Source organism: Astatotilapia calliptera, chromosome 15 (assembly GCF_964374335.1).
Source record: "Astatotilapia calliptera chromosome 15, fAstCal68.1, whole genome shotgun sequence".
Taxonomy (NCBI): domain Eukaryota; kingdom Metazoa; phylum Chordata; class Actinopteri; order Cichliformes; family Cichlidae; genus Astatotilapia; species Astatotilapia calliptera.
The window spans coordinates 27,197,804-27,222,318 of record NC_137436.1 but is presented as its reverse complement, the minus strand read 5'-3'; the positions used below and the strand labels follow the sequence as shown (position 1 = coordinate 27,222,318).

General features: G+C 42.3%; 1 protein-coding gene and 2 long non-coding RNA genes across 5 annotated transcripts in view; 1 reads left to right on the top strand and 2 right to left on the bottom strand.

Annotated features, from left to right (window-relative positions):
- Positions 1-1,889: 1,889 nt before the first annotated feature.
- LOC145420340 (uncharacterized) lies at positions 1,890-14,077 on the bottom strand. 2 transcript variants are annotated; one of them, XR_013901639.1, is made up of 3 exons: positions 13,938-14,077; positions 2,695-2,826; positions 1,890-2,607 (listed from the first exon to the last, which is right to left on the bottom strand). It is a non-coding gene; the product is annotated as an uncharacterized LOC145420340 (long non-coding RNA). The 2 variants fall into 2 exon arrangements; XR_013901640.1 differs by lacking the exon at positions 13,938-14,077 and adding an exon at positions 12,962-13,852.
- LOC113037479 (kunitz-type protease inhibitor 1-like) lies at positions 13,958-19,183 on the top strand. 2 transcript variants are annotated; one of them, XM_026194611.2, is made up of 10 exons: positions 13,960-14,494; positions 15,640-15,800; positions 16,120-16,261; positions 16,857-17,027; positions 17,107-17,142; positions 17,227-17,355; positions 17,439-17,489; positions 17,566-17,736; positions 18,236-18,298; positions 18,373-19,183. In XM_026194611.2, the coding sequence occupies exons 1-10, from the start codon at positions 14,098-14,100 to the stop codon at positions 18,552-18,554; spliced, it is 1,503 nt and encodes a 500-aa protein (XP_026050396.1). In that variant the 5' UTR covers positions 13,960-14,097; the 3' UTR covers positions 18,555-19,183. The 2 variants fall into 2 exon arrangements, with proteins under 2 accessions (XP_080145603.1, XP_026050396.1); XM_080289477.1 differs by lacking the exon at positions 17,227-17,355 and having other exon boundaries at positions 13,958-14,494.
- Positions 19,184-19,535: 352 nt separating this feature from the next.
- LOC145420341 (uncharacterized) overlaps positions 19,536-24,515 on the bottom strand; it is a 135,445-nt gene continuing 130,465 nt past the window's right edge. The window contains exon 3 of the long non-coding RNA XR_013901641.1: positions 19,536-19,871. This is a non-coding gene — a long non-coding RNA (uncharacterized LOC145420341). The remainder of the gene's footprint in view (positions 19,872-24,515) is intronic.

Here is a 24,515-nt window from a genome sequence, read left to right as displayed (position 1 = left end):
TATTTAAATGCTGCAAAAGAAGAATGGATTGAAATTAAAAAAAAAAATACATATCACAACCTTAATTACTGGGGGAAAATGATGAATGATGCTCATAGTGAGTAAAAAGTAAACTGAGTGTATTTTTTCACTTTTAATGTGTATGTATAATATAATACAGATACATAAAAACACTCCCAAAACAGAATAAATTATTACAAATAAATTATTACAAAATATTAAAATAAAAATGGAGGCAGCTTTGCCTGTGGTAGAATGTATACAATGTATGAAAAAATCTTTACTGGAGATACTAATTTTGTGTTGTAAGATTTGAGTTTCATGCTTTCATAGTGGTACTTAGGACAGCTTGACGTTTTTCTCAGGTGGTACACGCTGTAAAAAGTTTGAGAAACACTGATAAGGTAAGTGTATGTGTGCTTTTGGAAAACATTTAAAGCTGCTGTACAGAATCTTTGAAACAAGTTAGCTTAAAACATTTTTAGACTATAAACAGAGCGCTCTGCTTCTCTTTACAGTTCCTCACTCCATCAGGGCTGTTTGGCACTTTCTGATAGTGTGCAAATGTGGTGCACGTACTGCGGCAGTCATACAGACAACTGGACGGTCCAAAAGTTGGCCTACCTATTACTGGCTGAGGTTTCAGTAGAGTTGTGGCTGAACCACATAAAAATATATCATTAATTTTAATCTCCCCAATCCATTATAATATTAGGTTGGAACTCCTACCTAACTATATAAAGAGTAACTGAAGCACCCCCAAAAATGGGCTAAAACCGCCCCTGGAATCGATCCTCCTTCAGCTTCCTCTCATTTATATGATGTGTCTCGCTGTTTTCAGAGAGAAACACTGAACCCGAGCTCACACTGGCTCATTTTGGTTAGCAGGCCTGCAGTGCTCTCCTTCACACTCCGTCCTCCAGTGGACAGTCTTTCCTCCTCCCTCATTAGGTTTTCCTCCATCATCACTGAGTTTTTAAAATGGACTAACGATGAGGTGGAGTTTTTGCTGTAACACAAAAGTCTGGTAGTGAGTCAGCCCCACAGCTATCTGGAGCATGTGCAAACTGATAATAATCTTTAATAGGGCTGTCAAAATTGAGCGCAAACAAAACAACCGCTGTATAATGCCCTCCGCTATCTTAGTTTCATTGGTCACATGACTGCATCACATGACTAAAATCTGTCATCATTTTCGAAAAGGCTCTGGTTTTGCTGTCCACACTGCCATGCAAAAATGGCGTTTTCAAATGTATCTGCTTTGGAGAGGGTTTTTCAAAACACTGCATTTTCCTTGAACAAAAACACCATCTGAGTGTGGACAGAACGCCAAAATGGAGAGAAAAAGATGCGTTTTCAAACAAAAATGTATCAGTGTGGACATGGCCTGAAGTAACCATGAATCCCAAGTACTGCAATCCAGCAAAGGACTTCTAGGATAGTCCAGTGTCTCCTCTGCTAAACAGAGCTATAAAGGAAGAAGCACTGAAGCTCCTTTCCTCAGTGTTTGGAACAGCTCTGATTATGCGTGAGGAACCTGCCTGAGAAACATTGACTTCTGAATGCACCCAGAGACGTGCCGACCCATACCAGAAACTCGATTGTCCTGGATGTATGCATTTTTCCTGTCCTTTTCACAATAAAAGCCCAAAACACATTGTATGACTGCACCTGTGCAGGACGAAAGGAAACAGGTAACAGGAGTATGATGAAACATTTTATGGCAGATCATCTGATTGAAATTTCATCTTTCTTAATATAAATATGCTTCTGTTTTTGTTTAGAAATTCTGATGAGACTAACAAACAATAACATTTTTCCTATCAAATAAATTTTGTTAAATGATTTCTTAAACTAATCTTAATTAGTGAATTCTGAGGAACATGATGTGAATTTGATGTAATATTTATTGTTTGAAGCTTTAATAAAAATCAAAACAGATGAGAGGGAGCACTCTTCAAAAGAAGGAATTGACTGTAACTGTAAGATGTAAGCAGTCCTCTTCCTCTGACATATGGATAGCAGGAAACAGGAACTTAATCCTTTCAAACTACGGTAAGCATCTTTTCACACACGTGCAGAACAAAAAGTGTTTCTGGTGCACACAGTAGGTGGCAGCAGAGAGCAGGGTGTATGTTTATTATCCAGCAGGCCTTGCAGCATATGACTGGAATTCGTCGTATATCTGGAAGGAAGCACCGGTGAGAGGTCCACATGAGGAGACAGGAAGCAGCTGCAGGGAGAGCCACAGTTACTCTGAGAACTCTAATGTACTCGAATACATCCAAAGGTTACTCCGGGGGTAGGCAACTCCAAGCCTCGAGCACCAGTGTCATGCAGGTTTAAGATGTGTCCTTGATCCAACACAGCTGATTTAAATGGATAAATTACTTCCTCAACATGTCTTGAAATTCTCCAGAGGCCTGGTAATTAACTAATCATTCAGGTTCATTCAGGATTCAGGTGTGTTGACCCAGCTTGATATCTAAAACCTGCAGGAAACTGGCATTTGAGGCCATGAGTTCCTGCACCCATGGGTTACTCCAAAATCAGAGGTAGCAACTCCAACAAATAGCTCCTCCTCCTCGCTCAGAGGTTTCAGTTTCTCTGGAAGACACAAACATTAATCAGCTGATCAACTCAAACCTGCAATCAGTGAACACCTCATGAGCATCGCATGGTCAGTGAACTCACCCTCCACTTCCAACTGCTCCTGATTGTAGTTTTCAGCTTGCAGCTCCTCGAAGCTCAGCTCCCCCCCCCCCACCTCATCGCTGCAGCAGCTCTTTGGAGTATGTCACCTTCTCCACCATCATTCACCTGCAGCTGGAGGACACAAACCAATCGATAATCAATAACAACTATGATGAATAACCTCTAATAACCTCTTTTTATTACTTAAGTTACTGTCTTGTGTTGTGATGTGTCATCTCGTGTCTTATGTAGGCTGTGTCCCAATTCAGGGTCTGCACGCTTGGAGTACGCATTTCAAGTGCGATTACGTCACCGCTACGCGACGACGGCTGTCCCAGTTCGAAGTGTACTTCAAATGCATACTCCAAATGCGCCGTCGATTTCCCCAAATATCAAGCATGGTCCGGTGCACGCTTCGTGGTCCCATATATCCCACAATTCATAGCATGGCGGTGGGTGTGGATAATTTTGCCGCAAAATACAACAGACGGCAAAAGGGAGCGGCCGAAGAGTGAACTGTCAAAAGTAAGTACTGAATATTATGTCACTTATTTATGTGCGAATGTTTAATAACGAAGAACATTAAAACATTACTGTTGGCCACATGTCTGCAAAGTTATGTGACATTAGCGATGTTTGTACTTTCAGCGTTAACTTGGTTTTAAAGCCTCTACTTCAAAAATATATATAGTTGACCTTAATCTTACAGAGAATGTGATGATTTTATGGATAATTAAAGTCAGTCATATATCCACAAACAAGCTGAAAGTCAGTGATGCTGCTCGGTTTGCGGTCCTGAATATCACGGCACAAGCAGGATCCACTGCACTGTTAATGTTAGCTATGTTATATTGCTGCCTCTGTTCGGTGGTGTCGAGCCAAACGGACTTTAACGTGTGTTTGAACGAGCTGATGGTTCACTCGTTAAGCTGATAGAAAGATGCTTTAATCACAGGAGTCACACATGTGTCCACTGTACCATCTGGGAACTCTTCTTGTTTAGCACTCGTAATAACACAAACACTAAATCCTCCTTCTCTTGTGCTGTTTTGTAGCAGTGTATACACCTGAGACTGTCACCTGTCTGTCTGTCCTGCACTCTCTCTCTGTTTCTTTCTCTCTGATTGTGTAATAAAAGTATGAACATGTGTTTATAAGTTACACTTGTGTTTGAATCCTGCAGCTTATCACACATTTGATTTCCATGTGTGACAACTGCAAGTGTCCAGAGTGACGACAGACTGAGGGACCCACTGCTGCACATCATCTGTGAGGCTTTGCACCCTGATGATCCACCAGGACAAACTCAGCAGTGTGTGAGGAAGAGGAGGAGGAAGAGCCAGCAGCAGCTGACAGCTGGAGAGAATAGACAGACTGTTCCCTGTTTGTGAAGGACTGCTAGAAAAGTTTAACATAACTAATTGTCTGTCCTGAATCAGTCTTATTAGGTAATGTTCAAATAATTTTATCATTCCAGTGTTTTCAGTGTGGGAGAAAGTACTCAGGGCCTTCACGTTACACACTATGAAAGGCAGCAACAAGTTTAATACTCAGAAACCTAAAGTATGTATCAGCAGCAGAATGGAGCTAAAGATAAATGTTTGTTTCAGTTCTATGAAGCTTTGAGTATTTTGGATTAGTAGTACTGCTGTGTTTGTTGCATCATATTACTGTAATTGTTTATATGCTTTATATATTCTGAGGTAAGTTGATCTATAGTTGTCAGAGGATTTTTATTAAATACAAATCATTGAGTGTAATCAAGTAAAAACAAATATGCTTTTTATTCAAATGCAATATAACCAAGTATGCCTTATAACCGAGTGTTCATATATTTTCACATAACCAAGCTTATTGTTAAAAGAGAACACAATGCATTCCTTGCTTAAGTGTTTAAGATGTTTTGACAAGACATGATATATTTCTGTATCCTTACTTTAAGCGTGAAAGATCAGATAAGCATGATATATTTCTGTATTCTTATTTTAGTGTGTGAAAGATCAGATAAGCTGACTCTATGTCTGAACTTTATGTCTGAACTTTATGTCTGAACTCTCCTCTTTTCTGGTAAAAGAGGAAGTACTGTTACCCATTTTTTGCCTTATAAATAAAGCAAGCAGCCTGTACTCGGTGTGTCTGTCTTCTCAGAGGCATTCACCCGTGTACACGTTCTTAAACTCTGAGTCGGTCTGCAGTGTCTTATTTCACTTACTTGTGTTTGAAAAAGTGTCTAACCCCTGACATTTAATTGGTCCTTCGAGCCGGAGAACTAACTGTTATTTTTAACGTCTAGTTCTCCACAGACGGTCTTCATCGATCCTGACGTCGTGTTGCCTGCGCTGGAAAAAAACCTGTGCACAGTAAAGGAGAAAAACCGGGACCATTCGATCTCCGGTCAGCGTCTTATACAGGCTCCACGGCGCCAGGACCAGATGAGCCGGATCCAAAACGCAGCGCCACAGTAAGGTGAATATGAAACACTGCATTCCATCAAGCGCTAAAATACGTTGATATTGAGATTTTCCTTTAAAATAGTGTGTAAACCTGGTGAGCGCCGACAGATCTCAGTGTCCATGCGGGACTAAGGAGACGACAGGCAAGAGCGAGATTCTAGAAATCGCCATTAAAAGTACCGGTTGCCCTGTGTGAGCAACTGAACGGAACAGGTTCCGGTTGCCCTGTGTGAGCAGCTGAACGGAACGGTTAGAAGGTTGCACGACGAAAAATACGGAAAATCTCAATAAAAATCATAAAAGCGCGCTCTGTTTGTGTTAACAAAGAGAAGTGAGTTGTCATTTACGACCCAATACGCGGTCGAACCGCTTCTCTCAAAGTTGTTTTCCTGTGTACACTCACGTACTGGATTAAGGGTGGGACCAAGGTTGTGCGTCATCACGTAAAATCAATAACCGCTCACTCGATTAGCCAGTGAGTAGAAGCCTGTTATTGATAACCCGCCCACTTTTTCATACCAGAGACAGTGTCACAGTTCTGACGTTTAAAATGGGTAACTCTAAAACTAAAGTAAAATTAACAGCAGATGAAGCCGAAGTTTACAATATAGAACAACTGCTGCTAGGGTCAGAAGTCAAACCAACAGTCATAAACATCATGCGTTTGAAATAAATCGACTTTACAACGACACTCATACCTGTAGAATCCTGTGTGGATAATAAGAGTCCTGTGTGGACACTAAGAGAGGTCCTGTGTGGACCGAAGGTTCGAAAGTAACCTATAAGACGGGATTGCACTTCCTGTGTGGATCGCACCCGCTAAAAACTTTAACAAGGGAAGGAGTGTCGAGTAAAAGCAGGTTTTCGTTTAAGCGCGCAATGTATGTGTGTAAAGAGTAAGTACGCCTTTGAATAGAGACTCTAGGTCTCTGTACTACTCTTCTGTTTTCCTGTGAGGTATTGTGTGGTGGGGAAGAGAAAGGTTGCGCTTCATCGCATAAAATTGGGGCCGCCCTGAGTTTAGCTCAGGGTAGAAGGCTGCCTCAATAACCTCCTCCGACCTTTGTATCCACCAAACTTCATAGTGTATGTGTTGGCGGTATTAATAAAATAAAAATAAAACAAATAAACTAAAATGGGAAATAAACCCACAAGACCTGAATTAACCGCTGATGAGCAGTGGATGGAGAAAATCCATCCAGGTGCCGGCCAAAATAAGCGCAAATAGGTGGAGAAATCCAAAGAAACTAAATTGTCCTACGTGGAGACCCTCCAAACAGAACTAAATAATGAAATATAGTTGGCATGACGATCATGCCCAGATTGTATGAAATAAATAAAAGGAAATCATTCATATGAAGACCTTTTCTATAAAAAAGAGAGATGCATAAGGTAGATTAAGGCTGTGTCATTGTTCAGCCAAGGAAAGTGTGTGAAAAGATAAATGTCTCCAGCTTGGAAATGGGTGAGAACTGCAGCTCTCCCACAGTCCTTGATGGATACAAAATAAAATATAATAATAAACTACTTGGTTCGACATGCAACAGAGAGAATGAATGTGAATGAAGGTTGGATCTGAGATGAGGCAAACAGAAAACCAGTCTAAAAGTAGGCACAAACCTGTTCAGAGAAAAAGCAAATTTGTACAGATTGGATGAACTATAAATTATCTGTTTGCTGAGTAAGATGATCCTAACTATTAAATTAGCTTAGTAGTAGTATAGTGATATACACTAATGAAATATTGTAATATACTATTGTCATTATATAGACAGAAAAATATGATAATAATTAATAAAGATATAATATTAATATTGTTATGAAGTAGTCTGCATTAAGTTTAAGGTTTGCTCAAACTCAGTATAATGACATATGAGATGAAGAAAATAAAGGCAATATCTAAACCAATTAGGTGCATAGAGGCACTTAACCTGTTTGAAAACCTGTAATTTATCCTAGATAAATATTACTGAGATACAGAGCACATCTATAATAACAACTAATAAGCCAAACCCTGTAGAAAATAACTAAACCTACAGGATTATGAAGCTGAATTAAATGTGTGGACACCGCTAAGCTGATGAGCATGTTCCACATTTTCTTTTCTTTTTATTTATTTGTTTCTTTTAGAGCAGAAGCTGCTGTAACACACCAAAAGAAAGACTCTAGGTCTGACCAACCGTCTCAGTCGTGGGCAAAAAGATACCAGTCAATAAAATTCTAAAAGATAATTTATTGACGAAAAATATATCAAGAGATAATAGATAAAACAGTCCAGTTTCCCACTTATGAATTGTATAAACACACACAGTCCAAAGGCCAGAGCCAGCTATGCCACACAGCCAAGTTGCACTCCACATGTTGCCTTTAACAGGGTTAGAAGTTGTCCTTGGAGACCCACCACCCTGCAAGCATATAGTCAGTGGTCACTCAAGCCTCTGGAACCCAGCTGTCTTTAGGCTGTGGCATATAATAGGCCCTGGACTGCACAGAGAGACAAAACGACACACTTAATATAAAATTCATAGCGCAAAACCAATCCATCCCATATCTGATTTCATCACATTACATACCTGCACAGAGAGACAAAACGAAACAGCAGTGTTTGTAGTGTGGGCTATAAGTAGACCAGTGTATCAGTGCAATCAAGTACACCTGCCTCTAATTAGTCCAACCTGATTCGAGCCATTGGCTAACCAAAAATGTGACACACACAACGCCACTCCCAACCCAGTGCAACTTCACACAATAATATGGAGCTGAATTAACACAGGCACATTAGTCTACCATATTACAAGCTGCATGCTATTAAAAGCCAACATATGCAGACTTCTGCCTTGTTCGGGTGGCAGCATTTTTTTTTTTCTTTTTTCTTTTGTGTCCTGACACGTTTATGTTTTATGTTTTTGTTTGATTATTTTGTTGATTTTGGAAACGAATTTAAACGAACTTGTGACAATACTTGAGAATCACAGTGACACATGGTGATTAGGCATATGATTGAAAAATGCCTAGGTTTAGAGCTGTGAGCTATGAGCTATGAAAAATGCAAAGTTAAATATATATATATATTTGTATAAATGGAAAACAACCTTATCTTGAAAGTTTGAAATGTGTGAGATCCATGAATTGTTTGAAGAACTAGAACCGTGGAGAGGAAGGTCACTTCACACGAGATTGTAGGGGTAGGCCACAGAGAAATAATGCAAAACAGTTCTGAGGCAGCCACTTACAGTTTTCAAAGGACAAATTAGTTGTAAAGTCAGCTTCAGGCCACACAACTGTACAACAATTAACTGCCCCTTTAGAACTAGTACATACAGCAAGTGGCCGCAGGTGCTTTATTAAATGCATATATGACCCGTCGTGTCCAGTAAAGTTGTTAAGTAGAGACGCTCTGACAAAACTTAAGATAGCAGTCATGCCATTCTTTTCTGGTATTACACCTGAGTGCATACTAAATGACACCCGCCACATCCACTTTCCAGAAACTGACCGAGTATCACAACATTCTGCGATTTAAACAAACCCCAGGCCCAGATCCACCTTATGATCAGCAAGTGTGGAAGCTAGGAGAACAGCATTTGACCTTACAGCACAGGCCTAAATTGTGTAGGTTACGCAGTAACAACAGATAGTAAAATAATAGAAGCAAAACCGTTTTCTTCTTCATGTTCTGCACAGAGCGCTGAGCTGATAGCTGTGATACGCGAAAGCTAAATACAAAAAGACAAACTAATAAACATACATACAGACAGCCAGTATGTTTTCTCTGCTGTGCATCATTTTGCAAAAAATTTGGCATAAACTGACTCTTTCATTACTACAGGCAACAATTTTGCAGACAGAGCAGCAAAACAGGCGGCACAAAAGACAAACATAACATTGATGGCAGTAAACACACATCAGATTTCACTGGATGTGTTGCAAAATGAACAAAAAGCAGCAAGCACAGCAGAGCAGGCAAAATGGCTAAAACACGGTGCAGTTCTGACAAACAACTTAATGATGTGTTATGGCAAGCCAGTGTTGCCAAAAATTCCTCCACGAAATGGCGGCATTAGTGACTCATGGCTGTACGCATTTGTCAACGGGGGGAATGCCCTGTATTGTCAACTCTCATTTCTACACTATAAATTTTGAAACCTCAGCAAAACAATTTGTCAGAACATGCATGACCTGTCGAAAATATAATGCTCAGGGAAACCTGAGACCACACAATCCATATGGACTTTATTGAGCTAAAGGAATGCCAAGGGTAAAAATACGCCCTAGTGGTTATAGATGTATTCTCAAAGTGGCCAGAAATCTACCCAGTGAAAAAGGCAGATATAATTTCAGTAGCAAAATGTATGTCTAAGTTGTAGGAAAATAAAGAGATGATTGTAAATGACGAAGAATGTAATGATGTCTATCAAGTGTCTTGCAGATCACAGCCCGGTGACTGGGTTATGATCAAAGTGCTCCAAAGGAAAAACTGGAGCTTGCAAAATAGCGGAACGACCATCTTGCGTCCATCAGAGTCACTGCAGGCGAGTAAGTGAAGCCATCTAAACACAGCTGACAGCAGGCGTGCCCACTTGTTGTGATCTCGCCCGGTGGAGGGGTCAGCTTTCCTGGCCGGGGGGAACTATTCGCGACAGGAGGGTGTGTCCCGTCGTCATGCGGTGGTGGCTTTTGATAACTGCAGCGGCCCTGACCGTGGCCGGGCTCCTCATCTTTGCTTCCGTGAGGGACAATAAGTCACGCTATATGAAGAAAAGGCAGACACTGTATGACAAAGGAAAGTACACCAAGTTTCCCCATGGCTATGCCACTAATTTCTGGTGGCAGTTTATGAACACTACAGCTTACTGGAATAATAAAACTGACTGCTATGCATGTACCCGGAAAGTACACCAAGTTTATGAACACTACAGCTTACTGGAATAATAAAACTGACTGCTATGCAAATACATACACACTTTCTGCCCACCGAGGAACGAGAGGAAGTGTATGGACTGTTCACTCAACGAAACCTGTGCCAGTAACGCGACACTGATGAGCCTCAACTGTCGCTCCAACTACAGCTACCAAATGATACTACAAACAAAGACTCATTACCAGACAGGATGTGCACGGACGGCACCAAGCAGTAAAGGAACCAGAGTTTCGCATCTGAGGAGGAGTGAAATTCTTACAGAGCTTGATCCCCGGCATTGGAGCTGCCGAGGTGCGGGATCACGTGGAAATCAACCGATATGCTCTGCTACGACGCATCAACTTTGACAAAGACCCTGGGACCGGCTTTAGCAGGAGAACAGAAGGCCATCAGAACGATGGTGTTGCAGAACAGACTGACACTAGACCTGCTAACAGCATCACAAGGAGGAGTATGTAAGCGGAGACACTTATGAAGCTTTGCAGAATTTGACCATTCTGCAGAAATATGTCACTGACCACACATCTGGAGCAGCTACACCGCCATGTCTAAGACTAATTATTTCAAAGATGATAACAACTACAATGACTGCTTATGTTGCCCTGCCTCAAGAAGAACAGCATCCCGTTGCAATTCTGTTAGAGGAGAACTTGTAATAACTGCTAATGACTGACGTGGTGATTAAATATGACTTGTCAAGTGATCACGCACTGATTAACACATTAGTAGTTTATGCAGGTTTTCATCATTTTACCTATAAGGTTTTCATTCTTTTATTTTTTGAAGTTTTCATTTTAAATATTAGGTTTTCATCATTTTTAAATACCAAGCTATGATTTTCTTTGTTCTTTTTATTATTTTATTTTGTTTTATTCTTTAGACCAAATGATTTCCATATCTGCTTTGCTGACATTTTGAAAATTAAAAAAATGGCTTAATATACTTAATAAATAACCTTCACAGACAATTGTTGTATACATTTTAAACATGTGAAATATATTAACATCAGGAGGGAATGTCAGAGGATTTTTATTAAATACAAATCATTGAGTGTAATCAAGTAAAAACAAATATGCTTTTTATTCAAATGCAATATAACCAAGTATGCCTTATAACCGAGTGTTCATATATTTTCACATAACCAAGCTTATTGTTAAAAGAGAACACAATGCATTCCTTGCTTAAGTGTTTAAGATGTTTTGACAAGACATGATATATTTCTGTATCCTTACTTTAAGCGTGAAAGATCAGATAAGCATGATATATTTCTGTATTCTTATTTTAGTGTGTGAAAGATCAGATAAGCTGACTCTATGTCTGAACTTTATGTCTGAACTTTATGTCTGAACTCTCCTCTTTTCTGGTAAAAGAGGAAGTACTGTTACCCATTTTTTGCCTTATAAATAAAGCAAGCAGCCTGTACTCGGTGTGTCTGTCTTCTCAGAGGCATTCACCCGTGTACACGTTCTTAAACTCTGAGTCGGTCTGCAGTGTCTTATTTCACTTACTTGTGTTTGAAAAAGTGTCTAACCCCTGACAATAGTGTTACATCATATTCTATAAGGATGTTATGTGTTTGTAGACTTTCTGCCCAGTTTGACCCATTTAGCAGAAGCCAGCCTGTTTAAGGCTCTGATATCTATTCTGTATGACTTAAAGCAGTTATGACATGGTCTGATTTTCTCACCCAATAAAGGAATATTTAATATATCAGTCTACTCTTCATTCTATCAGCAACAGTTTTCATAGCTCCTACATTTTGTTTTTACACATATATGTAAGCATTGAGCCAAATGTAATAATGCCAACAAATTAAACGAACAATATTTGTCTCTTATGTATAATACATCTGTACATACACTGTCAAAAATGCTTGTCTTTGAGTGAAGATTTTAGGTGACAGGAAATATAAATAACTGCAACTTGAATCTTTGACCCAGAGTTCAAGCTCACTGCTGTAATATATATATATATATATATATATATATATATATATATATATATATATATATATAATAATAATAATCTGACAATACATATAATATTGGCCATATTATATTTACATTACCACAGTGAGATGATTTTAGTCTCATGAACAACATTAGCTAATTGTTATTTAATCTTGAAATGACTGTTCACACAGAAATGAAGCCCAACAATCATGTTTTACAGTCCCGTGGTCTCAGCCTCAGATACTCAACTAATCACAGTGATGTCATGACAAAAATGAACTAACAAAAAAACATTTTTTCTCCTTCATTTCTGTCACACAATGCTGTATGTAACGTTTCTAGGCAACCTGAACAGCGCCATGAAGGCTAGACCGTCCCATTTCACAATCCTCTCACTTCTGCACTTCTCGTACTTATAGTACGCACCGTACGTAGTACGCGTAGTGCGCGTACTTCAAGCGTGCGGTCTCTTAATTGGGACACAGCCGTAGTGCTGACGCGGGACAGTCTTACAATTTCACTGTACTATTGGAAAACTAAACTGAAATAAAATCATTTACAGGTCAGAGCCAGAGCAATGAAGATGAGTCCTGCCAGGCTTCATAACTCCAAACAAAAACACTTTTCATTTTTTAAAACAGTAAAACTGTAACACAGCCACCAACCAATCAAATGTCATGCAGGTCAGAGGTCAAAGTGATAAAAACAATTAATAAAACTATAATTGAAGTGTCAGAAAGATGCATTTTATTTGAGATATTTAAAAGTGAAAATTTTATTATTTTTCTATTTTTAAATAAACATATTTAACATTTTAAACTGTAATCTCAATTAAATCATTAGCAGGCAAAAAACTGTTAAACAGGTTCCTGCTCTTGTCGGCTTTTATTATCACTTAAAGTCAACATCAGTATTTGTAAGTGAAAAAAGGTGAAACTCACCTGAACTCTGACCTGCCAAACCTGCTCATAGAAACGTCAAATTCTGCTCGTTCAAAGTGGATCAAAACATTAGCATCATCACATCTTCATCAGCGCTTTGTACTAAGAAACCTTTCTCCATGTCGGTTTCAGAGTGAGCTGAATTAAAGTAGGAATCCTGCTGCTTCATCCAAAACTATAAAAGCTATCTTAGATCACAGAGCTCAGTTGATCACGTTTAACTGAAATCTGATCTTTTCTGAATAGAGTTTGGCGAAGCAATCAAGTGAGATGGGGGGGAAAAAAAACACACTCCACCAAAACTCCGTTCCTTTACCTGAAAATCATCCAAATCACAAATAATCAGTAAAAATCACATAAACCATCTGCCTTTTAACTTCCGGCTGCGCCTCTCATTGGCCCGCTTCAGGTGTTGCTGCAGTGCCCCTGCTGGTTAGAGTGTGAAATGCTGACTGATCGTACTGCACTGATTAATCAGTACTTGATTTAGAAACGATTTTACTGATTAGTGATAAATCCGCGCTCTGCTCCACAGTCCTCATAAAGTGCTTTACAAACGCAAACATCACAACTAATTAGGCTAACACCCAACCATAACCATGTAGCTAGCCAAACAGCGAACAGACACTTCCTGCCACAGAAGGTAAAGTGTACAGTATATCCTGGTTTAACGCCTCACTGCTGCAGCACTACAGTGATCCTCGTACTCTGATGTTTAGTTTCCTCTGAGCTATTGGTTCTGTCACTAGTTAGCTAACATAAACTAATATGAGTCTGTTAGCCAACCACATGCTCCGTACTAACAGAAGATGGCGATAAACATGTTTTTAACTGAGCTCTTGTTTCTTAAACCCAGCGTCACAGACAGAGTGACGTCTGTGTGAGAGTCTGTGACGCTGGGCTTAGTGGGATCACCCTTACTTATCTTTGAATGTGTGATGTTTTTCACGCTCTCCTGTCGGATCCATAAATTCACCTGTTGTTGTTGTTGACGTCAGCGGCGCGTCAGAATCACCTGTGTGGGGGCGGGGCGAGGTGTTTGTCTTCCTGTCAGAGAGCAGGTGAGACACACCTGAGGAGGTACATCGGAGCTGAGCGTCTTTTCCTCCTCGCGCGTAGACTGACCGCAGACGGACATGTCCACGCGCTCCTCTTCCTCCCCCCTCCTCCTCCTCGTTTTCGCGCTCTTGCGGTCCGGGGGGGCGGTGGACCCGCACTGTGAGGACGAGTTCCGGCGCGGGCACGAGGACTTCGTGCTGTACGCGGAGGACGCGGTGAAGCAGGGCGCGGTCATGTTGGCCACCGCGAGCTTCTACTCCGAGCTCGAGTGCAAGCGCGCGTGTTGCGGGCAAGTGCACTGCAACCTGGCGTTGCTGGAGCCGAGCGTCCCCGGAGAGGAGAACCGCACGTGCGTGCTGTTCAACTGCGTGCGTAGGAATCGGTTCGCGTGCAGGTTCGTGACCCAGAGCGGGTACAAGAGCTACGTCAGAGACGCCGTGTACCGGAAGTACCTGGCAGCCCCCCAGAAAGAAGGTGAGTACTTTCAGGCTTACTGACTCTCCGTGATGTCAGTTCTGCTCAGTGAACAGGATCAGAAGGACTCTCGGAGGCTGAGAGAGGTCTGAGCATGTGCAGGGGGGTGAAGATGCAGGCAAGAGGAGGGATGGAGGCGGGTGATTGGCTGTGGGCCCAAGTGTGTCAGCAGGGAGGTCGGTGGGCAGACTCGGAGCCCGACAGGGTCGCCAGGTCAGAACACACACGCCTGTTCGTCGGAGCAGGACCGGGTGTTCTGAGAAACTATCCTACTCTGACAAAACGTCCTACCCGCATTATAATTTGAGGGTGACTTGCGACTAAACCTAACCCTACCCCTAACCATAATCCTAACCATAACCTTAAGAAGTATTCTGGATGGGTGAGAGAAAAAGGAATTAATTCTGTGTTTGGTGTTGTGCGCATGCACTGTGTCTGCACAGAAACATTGTGTAGGATGTTTTTTCAGGTAGGATGGACTCCCAGAACACCGGCCCACATAGACTGCGAAGGCCGGGTCCTCCGAAGGACGTGGCCTAGGTTTTGGGACACAGCTTCTGTTTAATGTTTTTGAAGAGCAGCTGTCGCGTAGACGGCGTGTTCCTCTGCTGTGTGAGGAGCGGGTTAAAGATGATCTGCAGCTTCGTTCTCTCAGACCGCCGTGATCAGCTGATTAAGTGTTACAGGATGTCACATGTTCCCTCCACGCTGACAGATAACCACGGCACAGACGCCTGTTATCTGTGGCTGAAGCCACCGGCACAACGCTGTGACCAGCTCACCTCCATCGTAACTGTGGGACTAACGCCTCGCCAGTGCTCTGTCTGTCTTGGTCGTTGTGTCCTTGGACACCTACCGCCTACTGGTGTTGGCCGGGCCGGCCCCCACCTCACTTGATTGGCAGCCTCGCTTCTGTCAGTCTGCCCAGGGCAGCTGTGGCTACAACTGTAGCTTGCCTCCACCAGTGTGTGAATGTGAGAGTGAATGAATAGTGGAATTGTAAAGCACTTTGAGGGTCTCGAAAAGCGCTATATATGCAATCCATTATTATTATCATTTCAGGCTGCGCTTCCTCTCTATGCACGTGATCTCTGACCCTGTCTCAGAATCCATCTGACTTCAGCTCCCCCTCACTCTGTCTCCAGGTAAGAAGCATCCGCCCGTCGCCAACGCAGGCCGTGATGTCACCATTCAGCCTGGAGAGACTGTGATGCTCAACGGCACTGAGAGTGTGGCGCTGAGCGGCGCAAAAATTAAAGACTACCGCTGGAGTCTGGAGAGAGGAGACAGCAGTGTAAAGATAGAGGTACAGGTGCTGCAGCACGGGGGTGGGGGCTTCTGTGTTACAGGGAGACTTCACCTGGAGACAGACGGGTAGTTCACTGTATCCACTACTTTGAATATAAAATTCAGCAGAGCAGCTTCCAGCCCACCAAATCTCATTCACAATCTGTCCAGTTTTCACTCTGCCTTGGTTTTTGGAAGTTAAAATAAGGACTTGTGTCTGTGCAGGTGTGTCCAGGTGAATGTAATTGTTCTTCAGCGTCCCTCTGCAGCATTCAGCTGTGACTGAGTCCAGCTCATTTCACTTTTAAATGCTGTTATTTTTGAATGGGCTTCTGCAGGAGACCAATTATCCTGACCAGGTGCAGCTCTCCAACCTGCAGACAGGCTCGTATGTCTTCAAGCTGACGGTCAACGACTCCAACGGCAAATCAGATGATGCCAAGGTCACAGTCCTCGTTCTTAACCCACAACAGACCAGCTGTGAGTGCTCATGGGATATGTATTCCAACAATAAGTCTGTAGCATGTGCAGAGCCCTGTGCCAGAGTCAATAGAGAATTTGGTCAATTTTAGGTTTTGAGGACGTTTAGTTTGTTTCATCTCAGTCTGACTTTATTGGGTCTGAAGTCTTCACTTATCGTCACTTTATCGATCAGCTGATGGCTGAATCACTGTGTTATTGATCAGTTAAACGGTGTGGTAGAAGCAGAGTCAGCTAATTGGTGGAGGGAATGGTGTTTGTTTTCTCGCTCCTCTTAAACTGGTCAGACTGGATTACCTGACTCATGCACGCTCAGAGGACGCCCCCACACTCACAGCAGAAACTTGACGTAATTCTATTTGACATCTTCCTTTCAGCTGATTTCAGGGTCACGTGATTCACTGAGTCTGTATTGATCGCAGCTCTGACCAGAGTCGGGCTTTAAAACCGTAAAATGGGAGTTTGCAAAACAGTAAATGGTGCAAGTGTTGTCACAGTGGCACACCCTGTTTGTTTTCAGCACTGCAGTCAGCTGTATTTCTGTAGGTAAAAGTCTGACAGGAAGTGATGTAACTGACGCTGTCCTCGCCCTCAGCATACTGTCAGGCTCCGGTGAAGGTCGGGCCGTGCCGCGCAAAATTTACTCGCTGGCGTTACAACATCACAAAGGGCGTCTGTGAGATGTTTGTGTTCGGAGGCTGTATAGGAAACGAGAACAACTTCCTGTCTGAACAAGAGTGTCTGTCTGCCTGCAGAGGAGTCACAGGTACACACACGCACACATGTACACATGAACACAGACACACACCTTTATTGTAACACTGTTTCTGTATTTTTGTCCACAGTGTCATCGCAGAGGAGTGTTACTCTGCCCGCTGCAGGTCAGTCCCACAGCGCACCTCTTCATCTCTGCTCCACAGTACAACCAGGATGCTCAGTGTGTGTGCGTGTGTGTGTGTTTTAAGAGGTGTGCAGCTCGCCGTGCGGTCCTGATCAGCTAACCTGTGGCAACGGCTGCTGCCTGGACAGAAGTATGGAGTGTGACAACGTGAAGCAGTGCAGCGACGGATCAGACGAGAGCCAGTGCCACCAATGTAACACACACACACACACACACACACACACACACACACACACACACACACTGAGTGTAGCTGACCTTCCTCCTCCTCCTCAGTGAATCAGACCTTGAGCCTTCTTCTGGACATTGATGTGAACAAGAAGAAAGGTTTGTTTTAATTTTCTTTGTTAAAGAAATACTCAAAGCTAACAAGCTACATGCTAATTAACCCCTCCCCCCTCAGTTCAGTGCACGGAGCCTCCCCGCACCGGTCCGTGCCGGGCCAAATTCCCCGGCTGGTACTATGACCCCCTGGACCAGAAGTGTCACGAGTTCACCTACGGTGGCTGTGACGGGAACGAAAACAACTTTCCAGACGATCAGACATGCAGAGAGTACTGCAAAGAAGTCGGCGGTACACACACATTCGCACACACAAACACTTAATCTTCATAACAGAGCGCTGGCTTTCCAGCAGATTAAAGATCAACCCAACCTGAGCGTCACCCACACTGCAACGCTCTGACTTAAAGAAAGTGAGCGTCTCGCTAAGCACGGGAGCGGCTTCTATTGGCCGGCTGAAGGTGGCGTTGCCTTGGCTACCAGCTAACACAAACGTAAAAATTGGGATTTTTTTGTCTGTGGGAAATCAAACGTTAGGACCCTTCACTCATGAGATGAGCTCCACACACAGAAACTGCTCACATACACTGCAGTCACATGACTCTGTGACAATGTCATTCAGACGTCTTCTCGCTAACCTGACGCAGTTTGTGCTGAAGCACAGAAATGTAAGCACTCCGGCAGAACTTCATAAAACTCGCTGACTTCCAGATAAGGAAACGGGAAGAGAGAGCGGCTCACCCGCTTATGAGTTTTGGAACTCACTGCTGCTTTTTCTTCTTTCCCTGCAGAGAACGATGTGTTCGCCAGAGGTTTGTTTGAGCGCTTCGACAAGGAAGTAGACGACGACTCAAGTGAGAGATTTAACCTCAGCTTTCAACTGTTCTACAGTACAAACAGGACATGACCTCACTGTCCTCCTCCACAGGTTCCATCACGCTCGCCGTGATCCTGTCGGTGGCCATCTTGTCTCTGCTGGCCATCCTGGCCTACTGCTTCCTGAGGGCCCGCAAGAGGCGCACACACAGGCCCGTCAACACGGGCCCCACCCACGAAGCACTGTCCAAGGAGGAGACGTCTGTTTATAACAGCACCACCAAGCCCATGTGACGTCAGCCGTGCCGTTACCGTGACGATCGGCTGCCTTGTTTTGATTTAAGTGTCCTTTAAATGTATTTCTCAGCTGTTTTCATGATTGATTATTGGGGACGCTGGAGTTCTGTGGTGATGTCAGTTTCCTGTCCGCGGCGTCTTTACTACTCTTTGTGTTTCAGTATTTATGAATTCAGCGTCTGGGTCTCAGGTTTTATTAGTTTTCATGTAAATACCAAGTTGGTCTCAGGTTTTTAACTTCTGCTCTTATAAAGTTTTAATAAAAGTTTGAAAGTAGTAATAAAGTTTGGACATAACAAAAAGTGATCTTTATTTTGAAAACAAACTTCCTGCTTACTGTGAGGTGCTAAACAGGGGTTCGTTCTTCGTACCTCGCTAAGTAAGTTAGCTGGATTTGATTGTTGATGATTTCGCGTGATCTTGGATCGTTCGGTTCTCCGAAGCTCATCTGGGACTTGCTGTCATAGCAACTGATCCGTAAGCGTAAACCTGCTTGGGAGCAGGCTTACTTTATGTAAACTGGATTAGATCGCGGCCACTCAGGTATGTCCGCTTCATTTATACGAAAGCAACAGCGATATTTTTCCACTGTTTTTCCATAAATAAATATTATCAATGTAACTAAAGATAATGCAGTATTTGATTCTTTTATTGATTTCATACAGATACATACAGGTCATTTCCTAAAAGAAGGGAAATGTACTATTAATCATTCCATTCCATGTATTTGATTATTTCAGATGTAATTCATATTTTAGAGCAGTAATAGTAAATTACTTCGTGTAATTAAGATGAGAGACCACGGCTATAAAAGCGAAGGCGGATTTGGGAAGTCTGTCGCAGCCATGTCCTGTCCGTTTGTACGAGAGCAACCCATTGCGGAAGGTGCAAGATTGATAAGGAGAGTTTTCAGAATTCAGCGTATATTGCGGGATAGACAGGATCCTTTTTATTTATTTATTTATATATATATATATCTCCCAACTTACTGTGCATGCTTCAGTCACCCCTTGCATGGGAACAGGTAAAAGTGATGGAGTGTTATGTAAAACTACACACAAAAAAACCCACAATGTCAATAAATGTCAAAGTACAAAAAGCATTTTAATTAAGGCAACAACCAAATATTTTACATTGTACAAATAGAATTATGAGCTCATTTACCAGTTATGAAGGTGCTGCTGCTACTGCACCCCGGCTGCTGGTCTAAGGAAGAGCTGCCCCCAGGGATGCCCTCAACAATGGGTCTGGTGGCATTCAACCCTAGGGCCAGCTCCTCTGCCGGGGTGTGACGAGGGGGTGCAGGACCACCACCTGTCCTTTTTTGCTCTGCCCTTTTCTTGGTTGCTGTTATAAACAAACAAACAGATTATTTCAGGGTCTCTTTCCAAGAGACTAAAAGCAATATAAGTGATAAATATTACCATGCTGTAGAATATTGTTATATTTCACTTTTACTTGTTCACATGTTCTAGTGGGTCCTGTTGTGGCTCTAATGTGAAAGAGGATATAATATAATATAATATGATATAATATAATATGATATAATGTAATATAATATAATAAATTACTTACGAGTTTAATTTGTCAGCAACTTTCTGCCAGCCCTCTCTCCTTGCTTTTGCAGCCTTTGCAGTGTTCCCTTGCGTTTTAATTAAACTCTGAAACTCCTGAAATCCCTCAATCAAGAATTCTTGCTCTTGATTGAGCAAGAATCAACCGTTTGATTCGCCGACCAATCAAAGGGTTGCCGATCAATGCGATGATGCGTAGCCCCTGTTAAGCCACCCAGTGATCTCACATTACTTCATCCAGCTGTACTAATCGTCAACAACAGGTGTGTTCGGAGAACCGGAATAGCGAGCTCAAAGTTGCCACGATGATCTTGGATGTGTCATTTGATCTTGGATGTAGTAAGCGGTACGAAGAACGGACCCCTGGGCCCTATTTCAGAAAGCCGGTTTAGTGCAAACTCTGAGTAAGTATACCCTGAGTTAACGAAAACTCTGGGTTTTCGGTTTCACAAAGCGAGTTTAGATTAATTCTGAGTGAGTTACTATGACGACACACTCCGTGAAGCTAACCTGCCCCCTAGCAGGTTTACTTCAACTAACCCTGACCTTCTCCGCCTCTTTGTCGGAAACCTGACTGTAGGAAGTGTCAGACATGGCGTGCTCCTTCCTTGAAGAGCCAGTAGATGTTGAAGCCCAAATTCTCCGCAGAGCTCTCCGCCGGGAGAGAGTGATTAGAGCGCGTTTGGACATTTTATCATTTCCTGATGATTTTCTGTGTGAACGTTACAGTTTTTCAGCACAATCTATAATTTATTTGAATAACATCCTCAGGCCTAATATTGCTCATGTGACACATCGCGGACATCCTCTCAGTTCTGTACATATTATTTGTATTGCACTTCGGTTTTTTGCAAACGGGAGCTTTCTGTATAATATTGGTGACGCTGAGCACGTTTCCAAGGCTACCGTCTGTCGGGCAGTCAGGAATGTTACAGTTGCACTGAAACGTCTCCTGTACTCGTTTGTGGTGTTCCCCGGTCATAGACCCACAAGATTTATCAAAGAGGGATTCCACAAAATTGCAGGTATCAGGATGACCAAAACTTAATTCATGATGTGGTGATACTTGAACTACTACTTAAATTTTACATTTATTCTCACGGTTCCCAGGCGTGATTGGCTGTATAGATGGCACTCACATTCCAATCATTGCTCCTTCAGTAAATGAAGGAGACTATGTGAACAGGAAGTCTTTCCACAGCATTAATGTACAGGTACATGGTTCCCTGTAGCATTTCAAACTAACAAATTATGTCATTATAGTAATGGATGCTAATTTGTGTTCTCTGCACTGTGAAGATCATATGTGATGCTGCCAACATTATCACAAATGTGGAAGCCAACTGCTCAGCCTCTGTGAGTGGTGGTGGTGGAGGACCCCCACCTGTTTTTCGGGCCTCCGCTTTTTTTCTGTTGGCTATAACGGGTCACATTTGAGCATACAGGGTAAGCAAATATGTACTTGTAATGTGCTCAGATAATTTCAATTAGTGCTTACAGAGGGGAAATTAATGTAGCCTCTAACTGCAATTGATTTACATCGGACAAACAGACCAAGCACTATGGCTCATAATACAATTACACCTTACCTGGTTGGACTATATTTTTATATTTCATTTTTACTTGCTGCCAGGAACGTTTGGGTTGCACCTGCGCTCACATCACATCACAAAATAAAATGTATAAAATAAAAAATAAAATAAAATGTAATAAAATAACGTGTTAAATGGGTGGAAATCCCTAGATCAATGTTTAAATTAACACTCACGCATTGACTCTGTCGGCTTTGTTTTGCCATGCATGCTCCCTTTCTTTTGCAGCTGAGGCTGTGTTACTTTTTTTCCGCGGAATTTGCATGTTATCGGCATATGCTGCCATCAGAATTTCGGCCTCAAGCGCTGTAAAATACATTGACCGCGCCTTCTTTCCCTCCGTCTCCATGGTGACTCGCTTAATCTGTGCTCCACTAATCAGGACTTTATGTATCCTCGTGCGCGCGTTTAACTTGGGGTTAAAGCAACTCCGCGTTGACTGAACTAATTGTTATCAGCCTTTCTGAAACCGAATATTCCGAGTTGGACAGTTCGGGGTTACTCAACCCTGAGTATCATTTTTCACTCTGAGTTTTCTAAACCGGCTTCCTGAAATAGGGCCCAGGTCGCTTCACAGTGACTCTGTGGTGTGTTCACTGACTCCTCAGTCCCCGCCTGCTCTCCATCCACCTTGTCCAGGTCATGCTGGGTTCAAGTCTTTTACAGAAGCTACATAATCACAAACAATTTCTTTAAATCATTGTTTTTATTTCTGTTGTTGGCTCACACCACACTTCTTTCATTTCTTTATGTATTCATGAGTGGTCTGTACTTTCCTGAGGTGTTTTCTCTTAACCTTGCACTAACTTTGTTTAACCTCAAAGTCTGCATTTAGATGTGTTGTTATCTTTATTTCCCAGCAAACACTTGAATCTAGTGATGCGCGAATCATGAACGAATCGTTCAATACTCGAGAATCACTTTACTGACTCATGAATCATGATTCACAAGCCCAACTGACTCACTGACTCATCCCTGTTGCTGTTAGCAGCAATGTATCTAGCTTATAATTAAAATTGTGGAGAAAAACACAACATCCAGTATCGTAACAAAAAAATTTCTGCTCTGAACTGGAAGAAAAAACCCTGAGTAGAAGCTCACATCAAGAAAATAGCTCCTCGGTTCACAGTAGCATCACTCTGCTAATATGCTAACAGCACATTTGAGCTACTCACCCCTCCCTTCCTGTGCTGAATCGTAAGCGAATCACTCAGGACTCGCTCACCCCCTCCCTCCTGTGCTGAATCATAGAGCGAACAAATCACTCACTGGTCGTGTACAAATTCATGGGCTGCATCCTCCTGAGGACCCAGCCTTCGCGGTCTACGTGGGCCGGGTCCTCAGAAGGTCAGGTAGGCTGGAAGTAAACGGCCGTGAAATTGGACGGTCTAGCCTTCTGATTAGCGTCACTGCTGTCTCGGTAGAGTTTAATAAACTCAGCCGTCTGCTCCTTGCTATCTAAAATATAACAGGACACTGGCGTAAATTCTCGACTGTCTCATACTTCTGTTTAATCAGTTTTCTGTTTGACGTTTAGTCAGCTGTGTAAAAACCAAGGAGGAACCCACCCGGGGGATTAATAAAGTTGTATTTTATCTAATCTAATCTAATAACTTTAATCTCAGCCAAACCGATTTACTCACGAACAAACAAAACACTGAAAAAAGCCCAACAATAACATTTTTAGGTTCTCTAAGTGACTTATATATTACGTTTAACCCGAGCAGCGAAAGTCCGCGGTGATCTGAAAATGATGTGCCGGGAGTTGTGCTGTTCTCGGCCGCATCAGTAACCCTCGAGCACCCGGCTAGCTATCGAGCAGGTGGGTAGCAGACGTCTCCGAAAACGTCGAAGCACTTTTGCAAATATGCGATATCTTGATAAATTGAGCAGATATTTGATGTTTACACAACTACTTTCTCGCCTGAAAATATGTCAAAAGTTTATTTTGTGACCCAGAATGATTAGTATGAGTAATTTTAAAACTTAGTAGCTGCCGCCATTGTTGGAAACTGAAGTTTTGCTGGGCCGCGCTATGAATTCTGGGATATGGTAGGCCACGAAGGACACACCCGACCCATCCTTCAAATTCGGGGAAAAGGAGGACACATTTGTCGGCTGCATTCAGAGGAGTCTACGAATTTGGACAGCCTTCGGCGCGTCGCTGTGATGTAATCGGTCTACAAATGCGGCCTCAGGAGGATGCAGCCCATGAATTTGGACACGACCACCCACTCACCCCCTCCCTCCTGGCTCACAGCTTCCTCTTCTTCTTGGTTGGCAACCAATGTTAAGGCGCATTACCGCCCCCTGGCTCACAGCTCAGTGGACATTTAGATGAGAAAATATATATTTAACACATTTAAGGAAAATACTAATAAAATAAAAAATAAAAATATATTAAAATAAAATAAAAATAAATAAATGTTTATTAAGCAATTTTGATAGGAAATTGCTTAATTTTAGAAATGTTTTTGCTCTTTTTTGCTCTATAAAATAGTTGTTTTCTTTTAGAATCATTCATCTTAGTAGTAGGATTTCCATGAAAAGAGAAACAAATTAAGTTTGAGTGAAAATGTGCATTTTTTTGCACTCTCTGGTCGACTGACTCAGTGACTCAAATGACTCAAAAAATCCGATTCACTTTGGTGAGTGACTCATTAAAACTTGATTCAGTAAAAAGAATCAAATTTACCATCACTACTTGAATCATTTATTTTGATGTCTTATGGTTGAAATGTATGGAGGACCACAAGAGCCACGTGCATCGAAATAAAGAATTCTGTGCTTAA